General features: G+C 39.5%; 1 protein-coding gene across 5 annotated transcripts in view; it reads left to right on the top strand.

Annotated features, from left to right (window-relative positions):
- LOC122886422 (cadherin-12-like) overlaps positions 1 to 12,655 on the top strand; it is a 149,213-nt gene that overhangs the window by 108,730 nt on the left and 27,828 nt on the right. For all 5 annotated transcript variants that reach the window (XM_044218607.1, XM_044218608.1, XM_044218606.1 and 2 more), the window contains 2 exons: positions 1,807 to 2,060; positions 3,353 to 3,489. In XM_044218607.1, the coding sequence (XP_044074542.1) occupies positions 1,807 to 2,060; positions 3,353 to 3,489 (391 nt within the window). The remainder of the gene's footprint in view (positions 1 to 1,806; positions 2,061 to 3,352; positions 3,490 to 12,655) is intronic.

The following is a 12,655-nucleotide window of genomic DNA, read 5'->3' as shown; positions in this document are numbered from 1 at the left end:
CCATTTTAGTTGGGTTTCATCTGTGTGTTTTGCTTTTGTTTCTTTTAAAGAAATGCTACGTGCTGGTTTCTTGATGTTGCATAAGAGTATATTGAATATATTGCCAACCTCTTCTATATAGAACTCCAAATCCTTCAACCTACTAGCTATTGATGGTAATTTTGTTTATAGTTCCAAATTGATAGTTTAGTATTTTTTTGAGACTAAATTAATTAGTTTTCTATTTTCTCTTCATTAAGAGTGGTGTGTATTTAAGTTCAATTTTATTATTAATTATCAGTAACAATAATAATTCTTATAATAATAATATAATTATTTTACACAAATGTTGATGCCATTTAAACCATGATTCCCTACAACTTCGGTATCTCATAATTATAAGAGCTGCATCTCAGAATTATGATTAAGTGTCTAAGTATCTCATGATTACAAGAGCCTTACCATGAAATTTAATATTGTATGTTTCTGTGGTACTTGGATCAGGTTAAAGGGGGTGCACACAGACTTTTGGCCAAATGCTAACAGCTGCTTCGGTGCTGAAAAAGGTTGAATTATAAAATCAGGAGAAGCGGGTAAGTCTCCTGGGGCCCCGAAAGCTCCAACTAGTTTGTAATAGTTATTCTGATTTTGAGGCCATGTCTTGAAGAGGGCCGCTGTGTAAATGAACATAATTTCAGTTTTGTGGCTATACCTGTCAGCAGGTAGACACGGGACACGGAGGTCAGTACAATGACAAGGGAGTTTATTATAAATCAAGACAGAATACTGAGTAAAGCAAATACAATGGAGACAAGGGGCTGGAGCTAGGAAAGTCTATGAGTCTTATCTGATAATCAGTAGTTTGTTCAGTCCACTGGAGGAGACAGGAAACACACAACGGTTGAGTGGAGTCCAAAGTCCTTGGGAAATCTTCAGGCGCTACTGCAATCAGGTTGAATCTCATAGTAGGTTTGAGACCAGACAGTGAGTGAACCGGGGGAGTGTGACTTTATAGTGTGGGGTTGGTGATTGGTGGCAGGTGTGTGATCAGTACTCAGGTGAGTGAGATCTGTTGATTGCAGTAGGTGGAGCTGGTGGTGTCTGTGTTGGCTCTCTGACAATACCTATGTTTCATATCCCTAAATTACTGTCTTTAATCAAATAACCAGGTTGTAATCCAGCATAGAAATACTATTCACATTGTACAGAGAGTGAGCGAAACAGGGATTAGAAAATTAATCAGACTGTGGTGTTGAGTGAACTAAATGTGCAGCACATTTCTTACTTGTTTTCTCATAATTTTGAAATAGACTCTTCTAATTATAAGTCACAATTATGTTAGAGTATTTGAAATTAGCTTTTAATGCCAATCAACTTTTTAAAGTATTTTTATTAAATAAAGTTTAATTTTTCTTGATTCTAGTCCAGTGGCCTGTCTTATATTGTTTTGTTTCAAGATAGTGTCTATGAAAGTCTTCTAGTTGATATTTATTGGAAACAGGTTGAAATATTCCTTTTGTGCTGGCAGATTTATTCAATTGTATTAACAAAATAATGTTTTTGGGACTCAATTATAGACAGAAATACCTTTGATAAGATGGAAAGGGTAAAATGATTAGATATGTTTCATAGTGTTGTGTAGACAGCTGGAATGATTCAAATAGAAGTATATCTGTTCTGTCAGACTTGTGTGAGATGAAATGTCTCCTGTGTAGACACGCCATTAAAGGTCACACATTAAAATAGCAATTTGAGATATAATTATTTGTGCACTTCTATTCTCTTATGATTGAATCTCTCCATTCCTTTATTCTTGTATTTCTGCAGACTCTTGACTATGAGACCAAGAAGTCATACACCTTCAAGGTTGAGGCATCCAACACACAGCTGGACCCCCGTTTCCTTCACCTGGGGCCCTTCAAGGACTCAGCGACAGTCAAGGTGAATGTCCTGGACATGGATGAACCTCCTGTCTTCACCAAGCCCTCCTACACTATGGATGTGTACGAGGACACTCCTCCAGGAACCGTCATCGGCTCTGTGACGGCTCACGACCTGGATGCCAGCAGCAGTGCTGTCAGGTAACAAGGAATTCATTAGTCAGTGGAAACAATATTAACAGCACAGCTTATAGCCAATGTCAAAGTACACAAGAGAACTTAAACATTGTTTCAGTAAGATTTCTGGTTTAGATTTAGTATTATTTAAATTCCAGTCCTGGAAAGTTCAGACTTCGTTATAACGCAAGTGTTTACCAAGTAGAAATTTAAGTATCACTAACAGCCTATTTTGTATTTATTTAATTTAATATATGAGCTTGTTGTTGGACAGAACAGTTGGAAGAAACATTAATGTACACCAAATGTGGATTGGAGGTTTATTATTGTTTTTATATATATCTATCTATATCTATCTATCTATCCTGGTTTGAAAACAAATACAGCTATAATTGTTTTGATTTTGGTGGATCATATTTATGGGAGTCCCAAACTGAACCTTAAAACACCAAACTGCTCTGCTACTTAAAGACAAAAAAACTAGCACTTTGCTGTTTAATGGGTTTTCCTGTGACAAATATTTTCTTTACTGTGCCCGTTATGGTGCACGATTTAAGAACCCAAATGCAGAACACAAGAAAGTGGTACTTGGATTAGGTAGCAACAGTTTTTAATTATATACTGCAAGCAATCACTGGGGGATCTGAGATCTTCCAGAGCGGCGAGGCTCCTCCACAGAGACGGGGAGTGTAGGTTCTGGCTTGGCTTGTGTAGTGGGGCAGGCAGAACAGGGAGGCAGCTTTGCATACAAGGGAGAGAATATGGAGGCCGCGGCCAACTGTAGGGAACGACCACAGGCCTAAAGCAGGCAGCGGTCAAAAACAGGGAACAAGTCCAACGAGCAAACAAATCCGACAGGGAGCAGGCAAAAATACAAAAGTTCACAGTACAAGCAAGATCCAAGGAAACAAAGTCAGTCCATCAAAACTTACAGGTAACCAAAAGCCAGGATGCATGACACAGGAACAAAGCACAACCAAAATGCACACGACAAGGGCAACGACCAAACAGTGAACAAAGGAAAAACCCCAGATTAAATACACTGAGGTAAGGGAGACAACGAGACACAGGTGCAAACAATCAAGGTGGGGCCAACACTCTAAACTGGAGGGAAAGCAAACAAAGACAGGAAGTAAAGCCACAAGACACACGAGGAGAGGAGAACACTACAAAATAAAACAGGAAACAGGACAAAACCTCAAACTATGACAGCCCCACTGTTGGAGTGAGAGCATTTCTGAAATCTGTGTCCTTTGATGACAGATGATGCAGCCCACCACTGCAACTTGCTTCCCTCTGTGCTGTTATCTCTGCAGGTATTCGTTGGAATGGCACACACAGTCTGACAGCTGTTTTGACATTGACACTGTTGAAGGAACCATTTCCACTAATGAATACCTGGACAGAGAGACAGCTGTGCAGCACAATATCACTGTGGTGGCAACCAAAGTCAGTAAGTATTCTACACCAAAAACATCCCGCATCTAAAACAAAGCATACACAGCCCAGAGAGAAAACACCGTGTCTGACATCGTATTATGAACTTTTTAAAGTTACAATCCTAAAAATCAAACCCCATTTTTGATATTGTTTATGGTCGGCATTTTTTCAGTAATAGCCATTTATTGATATTCTGTAATTACTTCTCTATATAGTAGTTTTCATTGTTAGTGGCAGAGTCTGCCTTTCCTGCATGTTATTCAAATTGCTACCAATGCACAATCTGTACAGAATTTATGCCTGAATGCCTGAAACATTAATCTCTATATATAGCCTACAAACTGTGCAAAGACAGTCACATCAAAACACACATCATAACACACATCATCACAAATAGTCAGATATGAGATAGATGTCTAAATTCATCTGTTGCCCAATGCTGTCTAGTTTTTCTTAAATCAGACTAATTTGCCATAAATTCTTGGTAAATTAATACTTTTTTCAAACTAAAAAGCATGACTGACCCTGCTTGGTCAGTCATGCTTTTGACTGACCAAGCAGCTGAGTCAAATCACGCAGCTCTGTCCATTCCAGCAGAAACTGTATCATCCAGCAGTTACAGGGACCTTTTACTGGAAAGGTTTAGCAAAAAGTGTAACAACACAATAAACTTCCAGTAGCATGAAATCACAGTGCTGTACAGACATGTAGCAGACCTGAGCTGCTGTAGCCTCTTAATGTGGAAGGCTCAGTATTTCTGCTAACTCAGTCAGGCTCTGGATAGTTTCTTTGGTCAAACAAAAATGACTGACAATGTCCTTACTGCTGTATATTTCCAAGAGGTTACTGCAATCTCTAAATAGTCTTTCCCTTTCTGTGGGTGCCTAAGCGCCAAGCCTCCATGGAACTTGGAAAACTGATATATACAAAAAAGAGGCAAACTACAAAGAAAAAAGGGCCTGTGGGTGTTGTTCAAATAAAATAAATAAGTATAACCAAAAGATGACTCTTAAAATAAGAGCTACAGCTAGCTTTACATAAAAGAAATAAAAAAGGAAATAAAACCTCATTACCTGATCTTAACCTGATGCAAAAACCAAAGAACAGTCAAAAACAGCCTAGTGATTCTAAAGAAGGAAATCCTGGGTGTGTGTGCGATCAGTAGTCTAAACTATACCTGGCCCAGTCCCCAGGTAGTAACGAGTCCCTCAATTCTAATTCACAAAAGCTTGCACAACGATTAACAGCTATTAAGCTGACACAGCAACGAGAGGCACAGTGGCAAGCTGTTCCCCTGAATTGCCTTCCCGGATTGGAGAGCTGGACCGGGTGCCGCTCCTATCAGGATCTTCAGCTCTCCAGGCAGGAAGTGGGAAGTAGGATGGGACCACAAATCCTACTTAGTATAAATATCAAAACACTGAAAAGGGTTAGACACACACGGGGTGGGTGCCAGTGGCCGTAACACTGTGGCATGCACATACTGGACATGGTGTGGAATACATTTGACATTAAACTTCAATATTATGACTATCTTCTTCAGTCTTTATTAAAAGAGAGGGACACAACTAGTCCTCTCTGGATTGACTGCGCTGTAAACAGATACACAAGTTGCTCTTCCTCTGTCAGAGTAGCTACTCAAGGCGCGTTTGCTGTAGCAGCCTCCCAGCATGCACTGGGGAAATAGATTCATGGACATAAGCCTCATTTTATGTGTTCCTGCATTTTTGTCATTTTGTTCTACATTGTGCTCAACCATGTTTCCACTGCTTCCACACTTTCATCACTGTTAAACTTTAGATACTGCCAGTCAATGTGTAATGTTTTAGTGTTCAAATGACAAATTCCTATTTTAATTTCAAATTAAATCCCATATGTTCTGGCTCCATTGTTCTTTTAACAGTGAGAATTTTTAGTTGAGTTTTGTCTTTGTCTTTTTCTCACTGTACCTTGATGTGAAAATTACTTTCGTTATTTTTTAGTGTACAAGCTTTTATTTAGTTTTATATTTTTAACATGTATAAGTATGGGTAACTCTTCATTATGAGAATTTAATTGTGATAATTTCACCAATAGATCATAGTGATTCTACAAAAACCTGCATGTTCTCATCAAGAAATCATAATTATATCAACACTCTTTCATTATAAATCTAAGAAAGCAAGTCCTTTGTATCTGAAAATTAGTTCATTATCAAGGCACACAAAGCAAGGTACAAAAGATCCTAAAACCCACGGCAAGACACAATAATTGTCCCTTTATCACACTGGAACCTGGCAGCAAACTTGTATTCGGCAGCCGAAGCTCTGGTAAAAGTAACACACAGTAATACACCTATCTCTGCCCAGACACAAGCCTCGTACTTGAAATCGCTCTTGGTAGTGATAAAATGATTTCAGTCTGTTTGGGTTATCTGACGGAGTCCTCCCAGGCTTAGATACTGACGGTGGTGGGTTCAAAGGCAAAGCTGATCTTCGGATGGCATCAGAGGAAAAACAGCAGAGTCGATGGGGGCGTAGCATTTTCTCCGTGAAGAAAATGGTGTCTTCCTTCTGCAGGTATGAGATCGTTATGTGGTGTGTATTTCTTTCAGGATGCAAAAATGTGTTCAGCAAACACAAAAACAGTCTGAAGTAAGATTTGAAATTCAATGTTAAGTCACCTCCTGTAGTAATTGACGTTGCAGTGGAAAGGTGATGAGCGAGCGGTGTGCTCTGAACTTTATAGGCTTGGTTGCTTTGTTGCAGGAGTTTCCTGCGCTCCTGAGGCGGCTCATCCAGTAGGAATTCAGGATTTAGATTCAAACTTAAATCTCACACTCAGGTGCGACTTACATACCCACATGCAAAAACCTTTCTCTATAGTGCTATAGTGATCAAAAACTCTACAGGGTTTGTTTAAACATACAGTTGCAAAAAACTATGCAAATACATACAAAACATTAGCATGTATTAGGATTATACAGGACTACTCAACTTTTTCTGGCTTGATTGAGAGACCCCACTTTATTTAGTACAAGTACAGGATATAAAATTTCAATACATCAGTCTTTTCCTGTCACTCCATCTGCAACGACCTCTCTTGGGCGCCCAATCCCAAGGTTGAGAAACTTGAGTTAATATACTGGTATCAGTATCATTTACCACTATAATTTACCACTTGTGGTAAGTGGTAAATGATAATGTTAAGCCTCTTCCTAGGTGTAGATGTTTCAGACAACAGTATGTGACAACATGATTTATCCCTAATAAATCAGATCATGCAAATGTGTTCACATAACAAGAAACAAAAACTAGAGAAACAATTTCTGAATAAATTGCGGGTGTGAATGCTGGCTGTTGGATACATGCTGAATAATACCAAAAATGTGTGAAAGTTGTGGAACACCATAAGGTTTGAATGGAGTTTTGTTCAAAAAGTATGAATGAAAAGATAAGTTAGAAAATAGCTGAATCATAGTGTAAATGTCATTAGAGAGCTAAACATTTTGAGAGAGAGACAGACACACAGGAAGTGTGACAGACAGAGAGAGACAGAAGAGTGTGTGTGTGTGTGTGTGTGTGTGTGTGTGTGCATGAATGCTGGGAGACACATGTATTCATGCATGTCTTTCTTCTATACTGTATGGTTTAAAGGTCCGTTAGTTGAGTGCTGGGATTTCCTTCTGTAAGTGAATGCACTTCAGAGTAACTTCCAACTATGAATTGGATTTAAAAGTTGAATAGACCTCATACTGCATGAATGATGTGGACCATTTCAAGGTTTAAATGTAGTCTATAGCTAAAACTATATAATGATATAAGACTTGAAAATTGCTTGGATGGTTTCTGTAGCTAAATGGATGCAGAAGTAGTAGAACTTAAAGGATAGGTTTGAATTCTGAATTAAACCTGAAACAGCTCAAGGTTTGAATTTATTAACATTTAAAAAAGACAGAGACTTCTGAGAAAGACTGTTGTAGGAGCAGTAGTAGTAAAGACTGTTGTTGTAGTAGTAGTAGTAGTAGTAGTAGTAGTAGTAGTAGTAGTAGTAAAGACTGTTGTTGTAGTAGTAGTAGTAGTGTCACGCCGTTGGCAAGCAAGGAACCGGGAAAGGACCCAAACGCAGAGAGAGGAGGCAGAATGATGACTTGAGTGGTTTAAGAGCTTACTGGCAGATACAGGTAGGCAGACCGGTAGACAGGCAGATAGGTAGGCTGTCAGGCAGGCAGACATAAGTCCAAAAGGCAGACAAGACAGAGACAACATAGCAACGGGGACGAACTGACGAAGAACAATAAACCAAGGGCCAAGCTGAAGACCTCCGGTGGACGGCCCGGGGGCAGGGCAAAGTCTGAGCAGAAAACCTCAGGCCTGGAGGCAGGGCCGAAGGGCAGAGCTGGTCCGGCAGATGGCTAGACGTGCGGAACTCAGGGAGGTCGGACTGAAGGCCGGTGGCGAAGGCGAAACCCCTTGGGAGACCGGCGACGTGGCTGGAGATCAGGACTGGGGTCTAACGACTGGAGATCTGAGCAGGGGGCCAGCGACAGAGAGACTGGCAGAGGGGCCAGTGGAACCAGTGATGCCAGGAAACCAGGAGGCTGCAGCTCAGTTGGATCAGGAGGCGTTTGCAGCTCAGGAACAGGCGAATCCAGTAGCTCAGCAGGTTCAGGAGGTTGTGGCCCAGCCAAAGCAGCACGTGGTTGCGGCGCAGGAACCGGTCCACAGACTGGGGACCAGGCAGGACTGATGATGGCTCTGGGGCGCTCGGCAGCAGTAGCAGCTAGTAGGCCAAGGTGCAGGCTGGAAGCTTGCGGGCTGGAAACTAGCGAACTTGATGCTAGCAGGCCGAGCTGCAAGGTGGGGTTCATGCTGGATTAGCAGGCCGGGAAGCAGGCTGGGGACTAGCATGCTGGTGGCTAGATGGCTGGAAATCAGACTCAGGTGCAGGTTGGTGACTAGCAGAATGAAGATTAGCAGGCTGGAGTGAAGGCTGGAGGCTATCAGGCTGAGGGTCAGGGATGTTTATGAAGCACTTGGTGACAGTGGCGGGGAAAAACTTCCTTGTTAAACATTTCCACAACGGGGCAGCTATCCCTAAAGTATGAATGCTTTAGTACTTGTAGTTTTTGAGATTTCGGCTTTCAAACATTGTTCCCATATACTTCCCATTATAAATTGTGATACTTTAAAAAATTATCTAAAATCACTGAAAATAAAGAAAAGTAATAGCATACATACAGCAAAATATGATTTGACGAACTTTGTAACAGTAGCGGTACAGGAGTAGATAGACAAAAAACAGCGTAACAATAATAATAATAATAATAAAGAACAAAAGATAATTGTTTTTTTAAATGTATATCAATCTAAATAAAACAGTAATATTAAAGAGCACGGGACTCGTATTGAATGTTGAGCACTGGAGAACACACAAAGTGCATAAGAACATACAAAATGCTTAAGTTGGGACATTATTGGCATAAAAGCATTTGGTTTTTGTTTTGCTCCTTAAGCTTCTACTGGACTCTGTGGGCCAAGAAGATGCAGCTATTTGTGATGTAAACAAGCATCCTTACAGTACAATTTTACTGGATGAAGTTTTAGCTTTGACAAACCAGAATGAGTGTGCAGCTCCACAGAGTATCACTTCCAAAAGTAGAAGGTCTAAAAGCACTGTTCACTTTTCCTATAGAGCAGGTCTAGACCGTACTTTTTATAGTATTATTTACAAAGACCCAACAAATCCCAGTTTACACCAGTTTGATCTCTTAAACAATTGTGCGAGAGAACAGAGGTTAATGTGAAAGGGTTTAATTATCATTACACTATCTTTTGCTAAAAGTCTAACTGGAAGCAAGTTAACAGTCTAACAATGAAATTGTTGGGGTCTGGATGATTGCACACATCTTTGTGTCTGTTGATTCAGCCACTCCTACTAAGATTTGTACGTTGAATGAAAGTTTAAACCAGAGATTGTTATTTTATAATGACAAAAGCCATTCTGTAACCTAGAGAGATAAAAAAGTGCCAAATGCCAAAATGTAACATTTATTTGCTAACGTTTTCACCTGAAAAATGTGTGTCCGATTTGTTGTAGTATCACACAATCCAAACCATGGTGATGGAACATAATTCTAACACACAGTAATGAGAGTCCACAACACATAGTCTGCTCATCAGTTTTTAAACATTTTCATCATGTTTGTACCTCTGTGAACTTAGTTTAGTATGATTTAAGCCCCATTCACAGGAGATGAACATTACAGGTTGAGGTAGGGAATGAAATATTCACTGTGCTCATCGGTAACTTAACTAAAAATAATATTTTTCCTGAGCACTTTGAGGTTTTGTTCCATGTTAGCTTAGCATTAACAATTAATCTCACTGCATTATAGCTGTTCTGAAGCTTTTGATCATATTTCATTACATTTATCAGGAAATGAAGAAAGAAAAAGTGATTTGTAGTAAATGGGCTAGTAGTAAAACATGCATAACAGAGGTTTTGCATGTTTTAGCCGTGTATTCAACTGTGTATTCACTTCAGGCCATTTGCCTGAAGTGCATGCATATTAACAATTTGTGCACTCTGCAACCTTTAATGAAAGAAAGAAAGAAAGTAATGTCATAAATTCCTAAGGGAAGCTTTATCTGTTACATTGTAATTTCTAGTTGCATATCGCTGTGCCCCTCTCTCCCCCAGTCCTCTGCATTTTTGGTTTGATTGCATTTGCAGCTGTACTGACTGTGGTGGAAACTAAATTTAGTACATTTGAGCAAGCAGCTTAACTCATCCAGTGTGCACCATATGATTTCGTGCTGTAATCTTCTTGAGGAGGCAAAGGGCTGCTGAGGTCTCATTAGATAACGCAACAATATAAAACCTCTGACTCTGTCACAGTTCAGTTATAAAGTAAAACACAAGATTGTAAATTAGACCTGGAGATCTCACTTGTTATTGGTAACCACAGTAATGTTTGTGTGTTGTTTAAATTCATTTTTATACTCACGTTTAAATGCTTCACAATGGGGACAAGGGCAATGCAGAGCTTAAGTTATGTTCTTAACTAAAGTAAGCACAATAGGCACGCAAAGTTTATCATTACACTTTTGTTTACAATTGGTTACACATTTCTCTATATGGTACTGAGTTCAGAGCTCAAAATTCTTCACATATGTGGACGAAGCTGTGGATAACTTTTCATTGCTTTGACACAAAATGCATTCGACTACCACATATTTCAAATTCAGCATTCAGCATTCACCACATATTTCACCACCAACAAACTTCTATGAATTTCAAACATGTAAATTTTTCGACATGTTCAATTTTGGATATGTTTACATACAATTTTACATCTACATCTAAAGAATTTGAAAATACAAATAGAAAAGACAACCACAGCTGATCTACAGGATGGTGTCAAGTTCCTTCGACCTTAATCGCCATTCCTCAACCCCGATTCAGGAATTATTTTTGTCATGGAGGTGGAAAGTTTATGATCACATGTCTTTCATGGGTGCAATGCATGCTGGATGTCTGGACATATCTGCAGAGGAGTGGATCAGGCATGCAAAAAGATTATTTCCCAGATGTATTGCAAGAGAGGACGTAAGGTGTGATGTGGATGAGAACTTGTGGTCAAATGCAGAAGACAGGGTTGACTAGCCCTATTGTACAGCTACCCTATACATATAATGAATATTTACATTTTTGTTTAGTATTGCATTACTGGAATTACTTTAGCTTAGGAAAATAAAGCCTAATGAAGCACATGGCAGCATATCTGATTAATTTCTGTAACACACACTGTAAGGTAGCACACTTAGTAAAGGAGGTGTCATTCTTCTTGTTGTAATGGAATCTTGGTTTGTGCAAAATAAAAATAAACCTACTTCAAAGACCTTTAAAGAAGGCTGTTAGTGTTTTAGGTCATTGTGAAGTGTTTTAGGTTCTTGTTGGGAGATAAATGTTATCAGTGCTCTGGTACAAGAGTTGATCCTGAGATGTGTATGAAGTGTTTTAGTTGCATTATTGCATTTTGGATGCAATAACTGTTGTGCTGAGCTGCATGATAGTGAAGAGAACTGTGTCAAGAACAAGTGAACTCAGTATAGACAAGTGTGTGTAACCCATTGTTAAAACCTGTAACATAACATGTACATAAAATATTTCTGTATTGCATGTACATGTTTGACACTAGTTCAGCAACTGTTAAAGGTATGCACAAGCAGGCAAATGAGGTCATATTTTTGTTTTGCATTTGGAAGATTGGTAGACTTGGCACCTCTGAAGCTCACACAGGAAGGAAGTAAAGTTGCATTATAAAGATCTTTACCAGGCAAAGCAAAGAAGGCTTTATCCTCATACAGCGTTCTTTTATTCACTATTTATTTTTCTTTCCAAAGTCCTTATAACGCTGCCAAAGAATCTGTAGATCCTCTTTAGTGGGCTCTTCCTAACTTTGACAGCTGTACCTTCATCAGGTGGCACATCAGTGACTGTTTCATCAATAGTGAGTGCATCAGGGTCTTTTATAATATTGTCATCATGATTGTCCACACTGTAATTTTACTATGTTGGTCTATTCTGTACACACGGCATCTATTGCATGCCTGTCCATCCTGGGAAAGGGACTCTCTGGCAGTGGTGTCAGAGAGGAGGATGCTGGCCAAACTTCATGCCATCTTGGACAGTGTCTCCCACCCACTCCATGATATGCTGGTCAAGCAAAGGAGCACCTTCAGAGGAAGACTCATCCCACCAAAAAGCACCACAGAGCGCCACAGGAAGTCATTCCTGCCTGTGGCCATCAAACTCTTTAACTCCTCCCTCTAAGGGTTAGTCTGTATGACCCTAGGTCACTAAACTGGACATTGATCATTACATCTCTGCCATACTTGAATAATTGTGCAATATTCTGTGTACTATATACATTTTAGTTTTCCCATGTTAGTTTTTCTTATTTATTGTTATTGATATTATATACCTCTATTACTCTCAACAGTACACGCACCTCTGCTTATGACTTATTTTGTTACATTGTATTATTATACTGTACTATCATCATCAACTGGTAAACCCATTTGGTACTTGTATCGTATGTACGATCTTCGAACCCCAAAAAATGCAGAATACCGTGATGTCTCATAATCCAATACACACTTTATTTGTAATAAAGTAGGGTAGTGGGAAGGGGC

Source organism: Siniperca chuatsi, linkage group LG13 (assembly GCF_020085105.1).
Source record: "Siniperca chuatsi isolate FFG_IHB_CAS linkage group LG13, ASM2008510v1, whole genome shotgun sequence".
NCBI classification, from domain to species: Eukaryota; Metazoa; Chordata; class Actinopteri; order Centrarchiformes; family Sinipercidae; genus Siniperca; species Siniperca chuatsi.
The sequence above is the reverse complement of the archived record's forward strand: the minus strand, read 5'-3'. Positions and strand labels throughout refer to the sequence as shown.